At 46.7% G+C, this 13,805-nt stretch overlaps 1 protein-coding gene across 5 annotated transcripts in view; it reads left to right on the forward strand.

Annotated features, from left to right (window-relative positions):
• Pcnt (pericentrin) overlaps nt 1-13,805 on the forward strand; it is a 100,774-nt gene that overhangs the window by 24,815 nt on the left and 62,154 nt on the right. For all 5 annotated transcript variants that reach the window (XM_013505794.1, XM_013505781.1, XM_013505784.1 and 2 more), the window contains 2 exons: nt 1,929-2,383; nt 3,788-4,352. In XM_013505794.1, the coding sequence (XP_013361248.1) occupies nt 1,929-2,383; nt 3,788-4,352 (1,020 nt within the window). The remainder of the gene's footprint in view (nt 1-1,928; nt 2,384-3,787; nt 4,353-13,805) is intronic.

Raw genomic sequence — 13,805 nt, forward strand, 5'->3', positions numbered from 1 at the left:
ATTTGAAAAGGTCTTTGTTTCACTTTCTTGAAGAATAGTTTTGCTACATAAAAATATTTGTTTTTTGGGGGGAGCTTTTTGAGGCAGGGTCTCGCTGTACAGTTCAGGGTGGCCTTGAGCTCACTTTGTAGCTCAGGCTGGTCTCAAACTCGCAACAATCCTCTTGCCTCGGCCTCCTAAGTGCTGGGATTACAGGCGTGCGCCACCATGCCCATTCCCGGCTACATAAAAACATTTGGACATACCTTTTTCGGTCAGAATTTAAAGAATTTTTTAAAGCCCTTTACTGTTGATAGCTCTGTGTTATCTTGGGGTTGGTCTCCGTTGATTTTATTTCTCCTTTACTGTCAGTCAGGTTTTCCTCTTTATTTGTATATCTGCTGGTTTTGGGTTGTATCCTGGACATTGTGAATGGTGTGTTGTGGAGACACTGGGTTCTATTTTTTTTCTAACAAGAATTGGTTTTATTCAGCACTTGTTTAATTCACACCCTCTCTTCTGTGCTGGGCCGAGCACAGTGCTGCTCCCAAGGCTTGCTTTTGGAGTCTGCCCTGAGTGCGTGTGGGTAGAGGTGTGCCTAAGGTCTGGGCAGAGGCTGGCTCTGTCTTGAGGGTTTTCCTTTCTCACGTTTTGGATCTGGTTCTGGGGTGGAGCACACAGTCAGCTTCTGCTGTCAGCTAAGCTGTGGAAGGGAGAGATGATGTGGCTGCACTGCTCCTCCCCAGCCTCAGCCCCTCTCCAGGCTGGCCTTTGGTCAGCTGTCTTCAGGCTTCAGAAGTTGGCATGTCTCACTCAGGGTTCACAGTTGCCAGTTCTGAGCGGACTGGTCTGAGCTGCTCAGCTATGGCCCAGTGTCGAACTAACTGTGGTCTGTGTATAAATGAGTTGGGACCAGTCCTACATACCTTTTACGGTTTGGGTTTGTTTTGTACTGACGTTGTTGGGTAGTTTATTGACTTACCTTTTTGTTTTGGAAAACCCTGGATATTTGCCTATCCTCAGCTTTCTTACTCATCTTCCTGTTCACAGGATATCTTTGGAATTTAGTTTAGTTCATCATAGGTTAGGAGACTGGGACTCAGTAGCCCTGTGCTGATCTCATCTCTTTGGACCTTTATTCCTGCTGCTGTTGGAGGTGGCCTCTGCTCTATGGAAAACCCTGTGATCCTCTTGATCATGTCTGGGCCTGGTTTTGCTCCACTGGTATGTGTGTATTTCCAGATGTTAGTTTTTTTGGAGGTAAGCAGATAGTTTTATTTATTTTCAAACGTTTTTCTTTTTTTCATTTCTTTTTCTCTCTGTCTCTCTGTCTCTCTGTCTTTTTTTTTCTTCCCTTTTTTGAGGCAAGGTCTTGCTATGTAGTTTAGGCTGGCCTTGAACTCACAGCAGTCCTCCTGCCTCAGCCTCCAGAGTGCTCGGATTACAGGCTTGCACCGCCACACCCAGTGAACAGATAGTTTTAAGTTTGTTTTGTGTTGTTTTATTTTTGAGACAGGGTCTTGCTATGTAGTTTAGGCTAGCTTTGTTTTGTTTTGTTTTTTGGTTTTGGTTTTTCTCCGGTACCGGGAACCGAACTCACGACCTTGTGCTTGCCAGGCAGACGCTTTGCCGCTGAGCTAAATCCCCAGCCCCTAGGCTAGCTTTGAACTCACTCTGTAGTCCAAGCTGGCCATGAACTCATGGTGATCCTCCTGCCTCAGCCTCCCGAGTGCTGTGACTACAGGGCTGTGCCACCATGCCTGGCTTTACGTTGGTTCATTTTGGGTTCTTTTCATTCCTATCAGCATAAGAAGAATTACCATTGCTGTGTTCAGTGCAGTGCCTGTGTTGGGGGAAGTTTGCCCATCTTTGGAGGTAGACGTGGGTAATTGCTTCCGATAATCTTTCCCTTTGTTTCCTTTCCTCTTGAATAAAACTGCTATCTGTAGGTAAAATTTAGTTTAGTGGAAGACCACCAGGAAGAACTAAACAAAACTGAGGAGAAGATTCAACTACTGAAACAGGAGTTCAAAAAAAAAGAAGCAGAGTGGCAGATTTCACGTGAAGCTCTGAAGAGAGAAGCTGAAGAGAAGGTGACCTCCATGCTCCTTGAGCTTCGAGAAAAGGCTGACCTGGAGAAGCGGTCCATAGTAAGCAGGTTTGAGCTTCGGGAAGCTGAAATGAAGAAGCTTCAGGACCAGCAGGCAGCCCAGATCCTGGACCTGGAGAGGTCCCTGACAGAGCAGCAGGGCCACTTGCGGCAGCTGGAGCAAGGGCTTGCTGGGGACGATGCTGCATTGTGCAGCCGGTGTGGCCAGGAGCCCTCTGCAGCCCAGCATGGGGAGCACACCATGCCCCTCCCGGACGAGTGCTGTGCCCTCCAGCTGATGCTGGCTCAGAACAGGTGGGTGACTGTGGGCTTTGGGTGATACAGAGGCGCCTGCTGAAGATGCCCGCCAAGGCCTAGAGGCAGGCCTTGGGGGGTGCAGTGGGCTGTGTGGGCAGGGTCTGGGAGGAGTAAGGCAGGCGCTGAGCTTTCCCCCTAAAAGCGCAAGGAGCCAGCTGTGCTCTCCATGATGGTCACTTCAGCTGCAGCACAGCCATGTCCTCCCATGGCATCCGAGCTCTTGTGGTGGACATAGGTGGATGTGCATCTTTTATTCCTCTGTCCTTTATTTGTGTGTTTTTAAGTTTTAATGGCAGAACCTTAAACTTCACATATGTAGTTCATCCATGGTGTTTTTCACTTAGATATATGGTTTTTAAAATAAACTTGTTTGGTTTTTTTGGTGGTGTCGGGGGACAGTCTCACTATGTAGTTCATACTGGCCTTGAACTCACTGTGTAGCCCAGGCTCACCACAAACTCATGGCTGTCCTTCTGCCTCAGCCTCCCAAATGCTGGGATCACAGGTGTGCGCCACCATGCCTGGCCATAAAATGAACATTTTTTTTCTAAAGCTCACACTTCCCTGAAGTTTTAGATAGATTCGGAATGTGACCAGGTTATTTGCCTTTCTTGGTGTTAGTCCTGTAGCCCTTAGTGTGGGGGCAGTGGTGATGGAGACGTCCTTGCTGTTGGCTTTGCCCCTTCTCCTCCCTCCACTCTACCCAGCCTTTCTCCAGCATCACAAGGGTGTGGTCAGAAATGAGTTGAGGTCCAGACCTGCCCATCTGGGCGAAGTGTGGCCTAGCGCTCCCACGACGTGGACGGGTCACTCAAGGCGGATCTACAGCAGGCCTGTGGATTTAGTGTCTGGTCAGGGATGGCATGTGAAGATAGGCCCTGTTCCTGTCTTTGTGAAGCACAGGAGGCCCGGTGTGTTGTCTGGGCCTATGGCGAGCTGATGCTTCCTCAGTGTCACAGTTCCAGGCTCTTTTGGCTCCACAGGATGTACCCTTCTCATTAAAACTGATTCCTCCTGCCTGCCTTGGAGTTCACTACCATTCTCCTCAGGCCTGTTGGTTGCTGTGTGGCCCTGTCTCCCTGAAGGTAGTGCTTTTCCCACTGAGGTGCAGAGATGGTCTAGCACCTGGGCCCAATGCTGTTGCAAGTGCCAGTTGCCATATGTCTTTTCGGGGTGTGGGCACAGTCTCCCTGTGGTGCTGTGTCCTCCCTGCAGCCTGAGCCCTGATGACTCTGGTAGCTGTGGTCCGTGAGCTTCCCCTCAGGATAGTTAACGCCTAGGCTGAGCTTCTGAACAGCTGAGGCAGCTTTCTGTGTGGAGAGTGGCTGGGTATTTAGAGGGAGCCTGTGCAGTGTGCCCATATGCCCTGCTGCCTAGGTTCACTTAAGAGTTTTGCCCCAGGTTTTTGGAGGAGCGCAAGGAGATCGTGGAGAAGTTTGCCGCAGAGCAAGATGCTTTCCTGCAGGATGCCCAGGAGAAGCATGCACGCGAGCTCCAACTCCTGCAGCAGAGGCACCAGCAGCGGCTTCTGTCCTTGAGGACAGAGCTCGAGAGCAAGCACCAGGCTGAGCTTGCTGAGCTGATGGCCACCCTGCAGAGCGAGCACCAGGTGCTTCTGGAGACTCGTGTGGCTGAACTGCAGATGAAACATGCTGCTGAGATCAGTGCTTTGGAAACTAGACATTTGTCCAACCTGGACGCTCTGGAATCTTGTTACCTGTCTGAAATGCAGACTGTTCGGAATGAGCACAGGCGGGCTCTAGAGCTTTTGCGAGCAGACCTTGAGGAACAGCTGCGGTTAAAGGACTCTTCGCACCAAGTGATTTTGACCCAGGAGTTGGAGAAACTAAAGCAGAAACATAACATAGAGCTTCAGTCTGCAAAAGACAGTCTGAGAACTGAAATGAGCACCATTCATGCAAAGCAACTGGCAGCGCTGGACAGGAAGCTGCAGGGCGCACACCAGGTGAGGTTTGCGGCTGCTCCAGACAGGTCTCCCTGGCACCTGCATGCATACCTTGCACGTGAGTGTGGACATCCGTGCTCATATGTCTCTGTGTGTCTGGGTATGTGTGCATGTGTGCTGGCACATGTCTGTGTGTATGTGTGTGCTTCACACATGTCCAACACAGTGAAAACCTCTGCTCTCCCTGCAGAGGGCACAGAAGTTTCCTGGACTGTGCTGGGCACAGTGGGGTATGCAGGCATGTGGAACTCTGCATGGCTTATCTCCTTGAGGCTGACCTGAGCCTGGACTCAGTCATTTGGTTTTGGTGTTACAGTAAGTAGATCTGATTTTTGTGTTGTGTATATGGAGCCTTGGTCCCCCTGTTACTGATGCTTCCTGATGTTAAGCACTTTTGTCACATTTTGAGAGCAGTTATGGTCGTTTTAGCAGGTGCTTCAGGATTTAGAGTGAGGAGAGTTTTTGGCAGAGTTCTTGTTGATGCAAGCCATTGCCCATCTGCAGATACTGGGCACCTGTGATAGTGCATAGGCCTTGTCTATCTTGCTTAAAAATCGCATCTTCACAATTCCTCTGCCTGTGAGATTTTATCTTCCTGAAACGAAAGAGGCTGCTGTGTACTGTGTGGAGTAGCTAGGAGAATCAGGCCCTGCTACAGATGCCATACAGGTGCTATCTCTCTAGCAGGACAGGCGTATTTGGTCCAGCTGTATAGACTAGATTAAAGAGGATGGAGCTCTGCTTTTAGGACTGAGTTGGAGAGCTGTCTGATACTACTGGGAAGGCCCCCTCATGGTTCCTGTCCTCTGGAGTTGTAGCCACAGCTGGTGGCCTGCGTCTTGCTCAGTTAGAGGTGGAAGGCAGGCAGGTGCTGTGGGGATGTCACTGGCTCCTGCCCTGTGGACTTAAACCTATAGATCCTCATTCATTTGGATTAAAGAAAATGAAAGTTTGAGAGAATATTCAGAAATTAGAAACATGCACATTGCATGTGAAAATATGTATTTTAAATCATGGCTTAGGCCAGGCATTGATGGTATACTCCTGTAATCCCAGCACTCTGGAGGCTGTGGCAGGATTGCTGTGGTTCGAGGCCAGCTTAGGCTACAGAATGAGTTTAATGCAAACCTGAACTACATAGCAACACACTGTCTCAAAACACCAACAGAAAAACAAAAACCCTGTGGCTTTACTTTTTCAGTGGTAGAATTTAATTGTAGTAGGCATGTAAAAAGTTTTCCTCCTCATGCACATGGCAAGGCATGTGAAGGACACAGTGCTGTTGGTACAGGCAGTATGGGGTATGATCCTTGTGGATACCCTGTTTGCTGGAGGACATGCCATGCTGCATGATCAGAGGCACCTACTGGAAGAGGAGTGTGTTGTGGCCCTGGACTGGGTGGGTGCTGAGCGCCTACTTTTGGAGCAGCAGCATTAGGCTGCCCTGCAAGCGTTGGGACACACACACAGCTGAGAGACAGAAGCAGTAGGCAGCGCAGGTAGCAGGTAGTTCTATAAGCCACAGGAAGCCCAAGAACAGGCTACACAGTTGAGTGCAGTGGTGAGCTTCCTACAGCATGCTGCCTGTGGATGCTCCTCAGAGCTTTGGAGTCTTTTGCTGCACTTGCTGTTTGAGGACACAGGCTCGGACACCACAAAGCTCTGGACATGGGTACTAAGGCATCTGTGCTCAGGGTATGTGGCTCTGTCGGGGAGCTGAGTGTTATTCCTCTTCAAGACAGCCACAGAAGCAGGCTCCTGTGCAAGGTGGGCTGTGGTTCTCCTCCTTGGCTCACTGGAGGGCAGGGCCCTGGCCTGGTCTGGCAGGAAGTGGGGGACCCCTTCAGGTGACGTACATGGATCTGCCAATGCCCATTTGGCAGCTGGATACAAAAGGGTTGATGACGATTTATGGTCTAGGCAAGATTTGCCTCAATATCACTTTCTTGTCGCTGGAACAAAATACCCAAAACCCACAACTTAAAAGGAGCACTTTATTTTGTCTCACAGTTTCAGAAGTCTCCATCTGTGGTTGTCAGAGTCAAATGCAGAAATGGCTGTGGAAGGGTCTAGTGGGAGGAAAGCTGCTCGTGTCACAGGGGTCAGGAAGCAGAGAGAGGAGGGGCTGTGAGGGAGACCCACCCCCCCAGGTCATGGCCTCAGTGACCTGCTTCTGGCGAAGCGGCCTCTGACCAGGCCCTGCATCCTAATAGCACCTTCAGCTATGGATTTGTCAGTGGATGAATCCAGTGATGAGTACAGCACTCCCATGATCCGTTCACCTTCCAAAAGCCCCATCTCTGAGCACATGAGTATTTTGGGAGGCACTCTAGCCCTAAGTCCATGATGGGAGGGGTGGTACCATCTCGGGGTGAAGGATGTGGCGGGTGTATAGGGTGAGCTGCCCTAGGGTTTTGTGACCTGTGTCAACACAGAACAATATTAGATGCTTCTAGAAATTGGCACACAGTATGGTTTCTTCTTCAGAACATTTGTGTTTTGTCAGCTTATGTGGTGCTCTTGTGACAGTGGCCGCTGTGGAGGGCCCTGTGCCCTCTGCATCTGTGTAGGACGATGTTCACCAGTAACATCTCCTCCATGCAGACACCATCTGCACAGACTCCCAGGTCATGGCGCAGACGTGTGTCTGCATGTGTCCACGTGATTCTCATTCTATCCCTGTAGGCCACATAAGCCCTGAAATCTGTGGGGATGTTGTGAGGGGGCTGGGGCAGCTGGGGATGCCTGAGAGCTGGGGTGCCTGTGGTGATGCTGTCCATCTGAGGGCTGGGGCGCCTGTGGTGACACGGAGAGTTCAGGGCATCTCTGAGCATCGCCCAGTCTTGTGCCATTTGCTGGAGCAGCATCTTCTTCACCTTGCCTCACAGGGTGTACATGGTTAATGCCCTTTTACCTGATCACTTGCATTAGCCAATTTCACAGTAGAAATCTGTTGCACTGGTGAGTGTGCCGTTTTATGCTATTTTATGTTAATGTTTTGGGGGAAGTTTCATTGTATACAGAAATTAATTAAGTAATTTAGCAATTAGTCCTCATCCCGTTAGCCATCAGGGAGCACACCAGTCAGTGTATTGCTTGCCCAATATAAAGGCTCCAGGATCCAGCCTAACTTAAAGCCAGAAGTCATTACTTCATTTCATCACATTTCCACCCAAATTCCGACCTTGTCCTGGCTGGAGTTGTACAAGTCATTCCTGTGATGCGGACCCAATTGCTCTTGTTCCCTTTGTCCCCGGGGCAGGTCTGTGGCATGGTCAGACTCACTGCCATGGTTGTGGAATGCCTCCTCTGCTGTCCCTTCAGCTCTCAGATGGGCTTAACAGAAAGCCTCACAGGACACTCCCTGAGGTCCCAGGGCCATTGTCCCAAAATAGCAGGGACACACTGTTCTTGCTGTGTGGCTGTGCTCCATCTGTGCCACAAATATCGCTGCACCTGTCTGAAGAGCAGAGTTGCTATCAGCAACCTCCTTTTGCTTGCTTGTAAGCCGATTGGGTTACTTCTGTTACTGCCCTTTGGAGTGGGTTTGTGAGAAACATTCTCTGAAAACTGTAAGCCTGCTTTGTTTTTCGTGGAAATGTGTGTCCCATGAAGAATTCTCCTGGGCTGTTGACAGTAGGCAAAGTTCTGGAGTGCAGGAGTTGGCCATGTGTGGCTAGCAGTGGTTGTGCAGCACCGCTTCGTCTTTTCCTTGATGAAAACCAAATCTCTTTGTAGGGTAGTGTTTGAAAGTGTTGAGAGGACCTGTGGTCAGTTTAGATGTTCTTTGAACATGTCTAATTCACTGTTGGTGAACTTACCTTGATTCTCGTACTCGTGTTCTTCCTTTTTTCCAGGCATATCTATTGTGTTTTGTTATCACTAAGATATGTGTGGTATTCTGTGATTCTGTGGAGTTTTAGAAAATCTAACTTTTAAAAACATCTTTTCTTATACTGATCTTAACATTTAGGAAATGGTGAACTAAGCAGAGAGTTAATACAAACGGGAGGGAGGGAGTGATTTTCTGTAAAGGAGCGTTCAGGGGCTACAGGATGAGCCCTTCCATGAGTGTCCAGTCAGGTCAGTGCCTGCAGGTGCCCCCTGTGAGCTCTGTGTGCGCTGGCCGCGTGCCTGTGGATTTCCTGGCCTACCCGAGTGTTTGCTTTGCTTGCTGCAGGGTTGCCACAGGCTGGGCACCCTGGGTGGGGTGGGTCTGGTGTCTGGGAGGTTGGCGCTTGCTGTTACATGTAAAGCCATCTGTGGTTGCTACCTGCACCATTTGTGCTGCTTTGTCAGACATTGCTAATCTCAGAAAACTGCCATCAAGCTTTTCCTGAGACAGCAGAGGTGGAGGAGGAGAAGCAGTGACTTGATGTCACAGGGATGTGACCCCTAGCTTGTTAGATGTCTGATGTGCTGAGTTTGTGTTTCTTGATCATCATCAGATAGTGAATACAAGGACAAAGGAGGTTAAGAATAGGACAGCTTTATTAAGAGAATGCTCCTGAGAGACAGGAGGGGACCCAAAAGGGGGTTGACACCAGGGCTTTTTGTCTGGGTGTTTTTATACATGAAAATGACCACATCTCAGCCCATTCTTGGCCAAAAGGAGGGTAACCAATGGAGTCACAAGTGTAGTTGCTTAGCTAATGTAGATCAAACAGGGAAGCCAGGCATGTAGCAAGGGTATATGGTGAGCATCACTAACTAGCTTATTTATAACTTCTAATATAGAAGGATCAAAGGCATTCTGGGTCAGTGTGGGCTCTGGTCACCTACCTAGGTATCTGATGCCTTATCTCGCCTTATTGGACCGGGTGGTGCTGATTGCAGTATGATCCCAAGCGGCTATTTCTAGGGAGGCCTGCAACCCTGGCTCTCTTCCACCTTGTCTCCTGCCGCAGTTTTGATATGTCTCATCTTCTGCATTGACTCGTTCAAGGGCCTGGTACCTTTCTGAGGGCCTGGTCCCTCTCTGCCCGTTAATTTCTATCTAACGTAGCTGTCTATAACACTGAGCCTTCGGTGGAGTGGACCTACGGCCGTGCAGTGTCCACCTGTGTGGCCTTCCCTGTAGGAAGCTGTGTAAAACACCACATCTCTGTTTTTGTGGTGAGGCCCAGAGGGCTGCTGTTCATGCTCCTGTGAGGGATGGGAGGTCAGGGTTCTTATAGGTCAGGATGACAGTCTTGCTCTTGGCCACACCCCTTGTGCTTTTTACATATTGGGCTTCTCTGAATGATTTTTGTCTGAAGAAAGTGCTCTGTAGTTCAGAAATGCTTTCAGGACAACCCTTACTTCAGCCTGGGTTACCAGCGGGACTATGGGCAGTGGAAGATTCCAGGAGGAAGTGCCTGCTACCAGTTCTATTTTGTGGACCTGTATGCAGCTCCACTCTTAATTGTGATTTATCATTTGCCCTGTAGGGAAACTTTTCTCTTGTTTTTTCGGGATGAAGGTATTGTGTTGTGGGCTTATGTCAGAGTAGAGAAGGAAGTGTGGCCTCTGGGGCTTGAGCTGCAGTGCTCTGGCCTGAAGGTCAGCTCCCAAGTCCACCCAGCACTGTGGGTGGAGAGCCAGAAATCTTGGGGAGTCCTCTTATCTGGGCTGGGCCTGGGAGATGGTCAGGAAATCCGGGGGCAGTTAAAGTACTTGGGAAACTTCATAGTATCCTAACTTAAAGCTGCTCTGAATCTTTCCTTTTGAGGAATGGTAAGTCTGTTGTAAAAGAGAAAGTTTATGAAGTTACCGGATTTATTAACACAAAACAGGTGTTCAGAGCTTGAAAGTATGGTGGCCCATGTCTGTAATCTCAGCACTTAGGAGGCTGAAGCAAGAGGATCATTGCCAGTATGAGGCCAGCCTGGGCTATTTAGTGAGTTCAAGGCCAGCCTGAACTATGTGGGAAGACCCTGCCTCAAAACAAAAACAAAAACCCTTGAAAGTATGATTTTAGTGCTGTGCCACAAGACCCATTTTGTGATGACTGAGGCCGAAGCAACTTGCACAAGTCTAGACAGATGGCATAGAAGTTCTCAATCTCTTCCCTGTGCTTTTTTTTTTTTTTTTCTGGTACCAGGAATCAAACTCACAACCTTGTGCTTGCCAGGCAGGGGCTGTGCCACTGAGCTAAATCCCAAGCCCTTCTTCCCTGTGCTTTATCACACTGAAAAGATAGAATAAGATGGTGTCTGGTGTCTGGTGTTGAAAAATCCATGTGCCTACTGAAACGGTTGCCACAAACTGCTTGGGAGTTGGGAGCATGGAGCTGACTGGCTCTCCCTGTGATTGTCATCTCCTGGCCGGTCTCCCTGAGCAGCAGGGTATACAGCTCTGCTGATCTGTTGCTAACCCTTCCCACCTGCAGCATGAAGAAGAAATTTTATTTTCAGTTAATTTTTACATGCACAATTAAAACATAGTTTTATTTTCTTGCAAATTGGGCCTTCAGTGGTTTTTGGTATATCCACAGTTTTTCTAGAAAAAGAAAAAGAATGCAATGTCAGGAATAAATCCTTTTCATCCTCTCAGAAAGACCCCTCCTTGGGCAGTAGCTACCCCTCAGAGCCCCTAGTTCCCCATCGCCTGCAGCCTCCAGGCCCCGTGTCTGTGGGCTTTCCTGCATTTGTCATGGATTCATGAGGCCTTTTGTGTTTTCTTCTTCCTGGGTTTCACACATGTTGATGCATGTGACAGTATTTTATAGCTGTTTCCTCTATGTCTTAAATCTTTTTTGGTCCTGTTTGTTACTGTCTTTTCTTCATTTTAATTTATTTATTTTAATATGTATGTATTTATAAAACATACATAAATTTGATATGTGTATAAAATACTTACATATTTAATATGTATGTGTATAAAATATATACATGTACTGGGGCTTGAACCTAGGGTCTTTTTTTTAAAAAATGTAATTATTTTATTATTATTTTTCTGGGTTTTTTTGTTTGTTTGGTTTTTTGAGACAGGATCTTGCTATGTAATTCATGCTGACCTTGAACTTACTACATAACTCATGCTGGCTTCAAACTCACAGGGATCCTCTTGCCTCAGCCTCCCAGGTACTGGGATTATAGGTGTGTTCCACTATGCCTAGCACCAACCCTTTTAAAATATCTTTTATTTTGAGACAGGGACTCACAAAGTTGCTCAGGCTGGACTCAAACTTGAGATCTTTGTGCCTCAGCCTGTCAGAGTGCTGAGAGTACGTATTTATGCCACTGGGCCTGGTTCATTTTTTTTCAATTATTTCCTTAATGCTTGCCCTGGTGATTTAGTGAACATCTTATGACAATCTAATTTAGATTTATACCAACTTAATTTTAATAGTTTATTAAATTATTTGCCTGTGTGGCTTCATTATTTCCTTTTTCCTAATACTGACATTCAAAGCATATCTATCTGTTTTGCTTTTTTTAAAAAATTTTTTGTTTGTTTATTTTTTCTCCAGTTCCAGGAATCGAACTCACGACCTCGCGCTTACCAGGCAGGCTCTGTGCTGCTGAGCCAAATCCCCAGCCCTGTTTTGCTTTTATTGCTTTATGCATTTGTCTTTTATATCTGAAAAAAGTTAAAAACAAAAATTATATTCATTTTGTCTTATATGTTTACCTATGTAATTATCTTTACTGTTTCCTTTTATTTCTTCTTATGGATTCAGGCTGTTGTTTGGTGTCCTTTCATTTCAGCCTGAAGGAAATCCTTAAGTATTTTTTATATGACCGGTCTGCTAGTGATTAATTTTCTAGTTTTGTTTTTCTGGGAATGTCTTAATTTTGCCATTGTTTTTGAAAGTTTCTTGCATGTAGAGTCCTCTCAGGATTTTGAATGTCCTACCTGCTCACTGCCTTTTGGCCTCTGGTTTCTGATTAGAAGTCAGCTGTTCATCTTATTGAGGATCTCTTGAATGTGATGAGTTGATTTTTGTATCATTCTTGAGTCTAACTATTTCAGAAATTTGTTTGTAGCATGTGTATGTGTGTCTCTTTTGAGTGTATTCTTCTTAAACTTCATTGAGCCACTTGTATGTGTAGATTAATGTGTTTTCATCAAATTTGGGGAGTTTCAGCCATTGTATATTCAGGATCCAGTATGTCTTTCTCCCTTATTTTCTCTCCTCTTGAGACTCCCATTTGTCTGTGTGAAGAGGTCCCACAGCCTTTGATGATGTACACAGTTTTCTTCATTTTTATTTCTGTTCTTCTATTCTGTTCTATTGATCCATGTCTATTTTTGTGCTCGTACCATGCCATTTTTATTACTGTAGCTTTGTAGTTGAAATTTTGTGTTGAGGGTCTTAAGAAGATACATATTTGGGCAGGAGCAGGATGTAGAAGGGAAGTGTAATTTGGGATTGAGGACTCCTGTGAGACTGATACCTGCGTACCTATTCGGTGGAGAAAAGACCTGTAAAGAGGGAAGACAAGGGGCTAGGTGAGATAAGGAAGAACAAAAAAAAGGAAAGAATTACAGAATGTTAATGCAAGAGAAGATACGAATGACTGAGAAAGCAGAATATAGGGGAAACAAAAATAAGAAAATCGTAGCTATGGAAGCTAGAATTGAAGAAAGAGAATAGGGGAAAGAGAGGGTGGAAATAAACACCTAATCGAAGCAAAAAAAAAAAGGAAAGTACAAAAAGTCCAGTGGAGACTCCAGTCAAACGCTTCAATAAGGGAATGTGCGTGTAGTTCCCACGTGACCATTGTACTTTAGAGCCCAAGTGTCCACTCATTTCCCTTCCTGCCTTAGTTGCAGTCTCATTATAAGCAGCCATGCCACTCAGTGGGCGTTGGTGCCTGCTAGATTCAGCGGGCACTATTTGCTTATCTTCTCCCTACTTGGAGTTGGAATGGGAGAGGGGCTTTTTTGCCTGTGGTGAGTGCTGGAAAGGATGCCAGTGAGATGAGGAGAAGGGGCTGGTATACAGAGTCTGTGCAGGAGTCCAGCCTCTGCAGCGTGTTTGTTCCTCAGGCTAATTGGGGTGCTTTCTGTGCAGCTGCTACCCAGAGGAACGGGTAGGGGTGGTGCAGGCCAGCCATGGCAGTGTAGTTTCCCCTTTGCGACTATACAGATACGTGATTTTATCTACATGTATCTCTGTGATTAATTTTCAGAGTGTAAATCCCTCCCCCACCCTGGAGTACCTGTATTTTCAGTTAATCTTCTCTGAATATCTCTGATGCAGCTCCCCTCGTCAGCCCTGATGAATCTCCCTACCTCTGTAGTTTTTTAAAGATAAACTTATTTCACTAAAATAGTAGTTTAAGTGAACTTTATTAAAAACATGTCTTATACTTTTTTAAAAATTTTTTTTTATTTTAAAGAATAAAAGAAGGATAACATAATAATAGGGGGGACTTAGCAAATTACAGACAAAGTGGTAGGAAATTATCAATGGTTATCATTTTACATATTATTATCTACAAAATAGTTTCTCAGGAAAACAAA

This window comes from Chinchilla lanigera, unplaced genomic scaffold, assembly GCF_000276665.1.
Source record: "Chinchilla lanigera isolate Chin_1 unplaced genomic scaffold, ChiLan1.0 scaffold00006, whole genome shotgun sequence".
In the NCBI taxonomy this organism is placed as follows: Eukaryota; Metazoa; Chordata; class Mammalia; order Rodentia; family Chinchillidae; genus Chinchilla; species Chinchilla lanigera.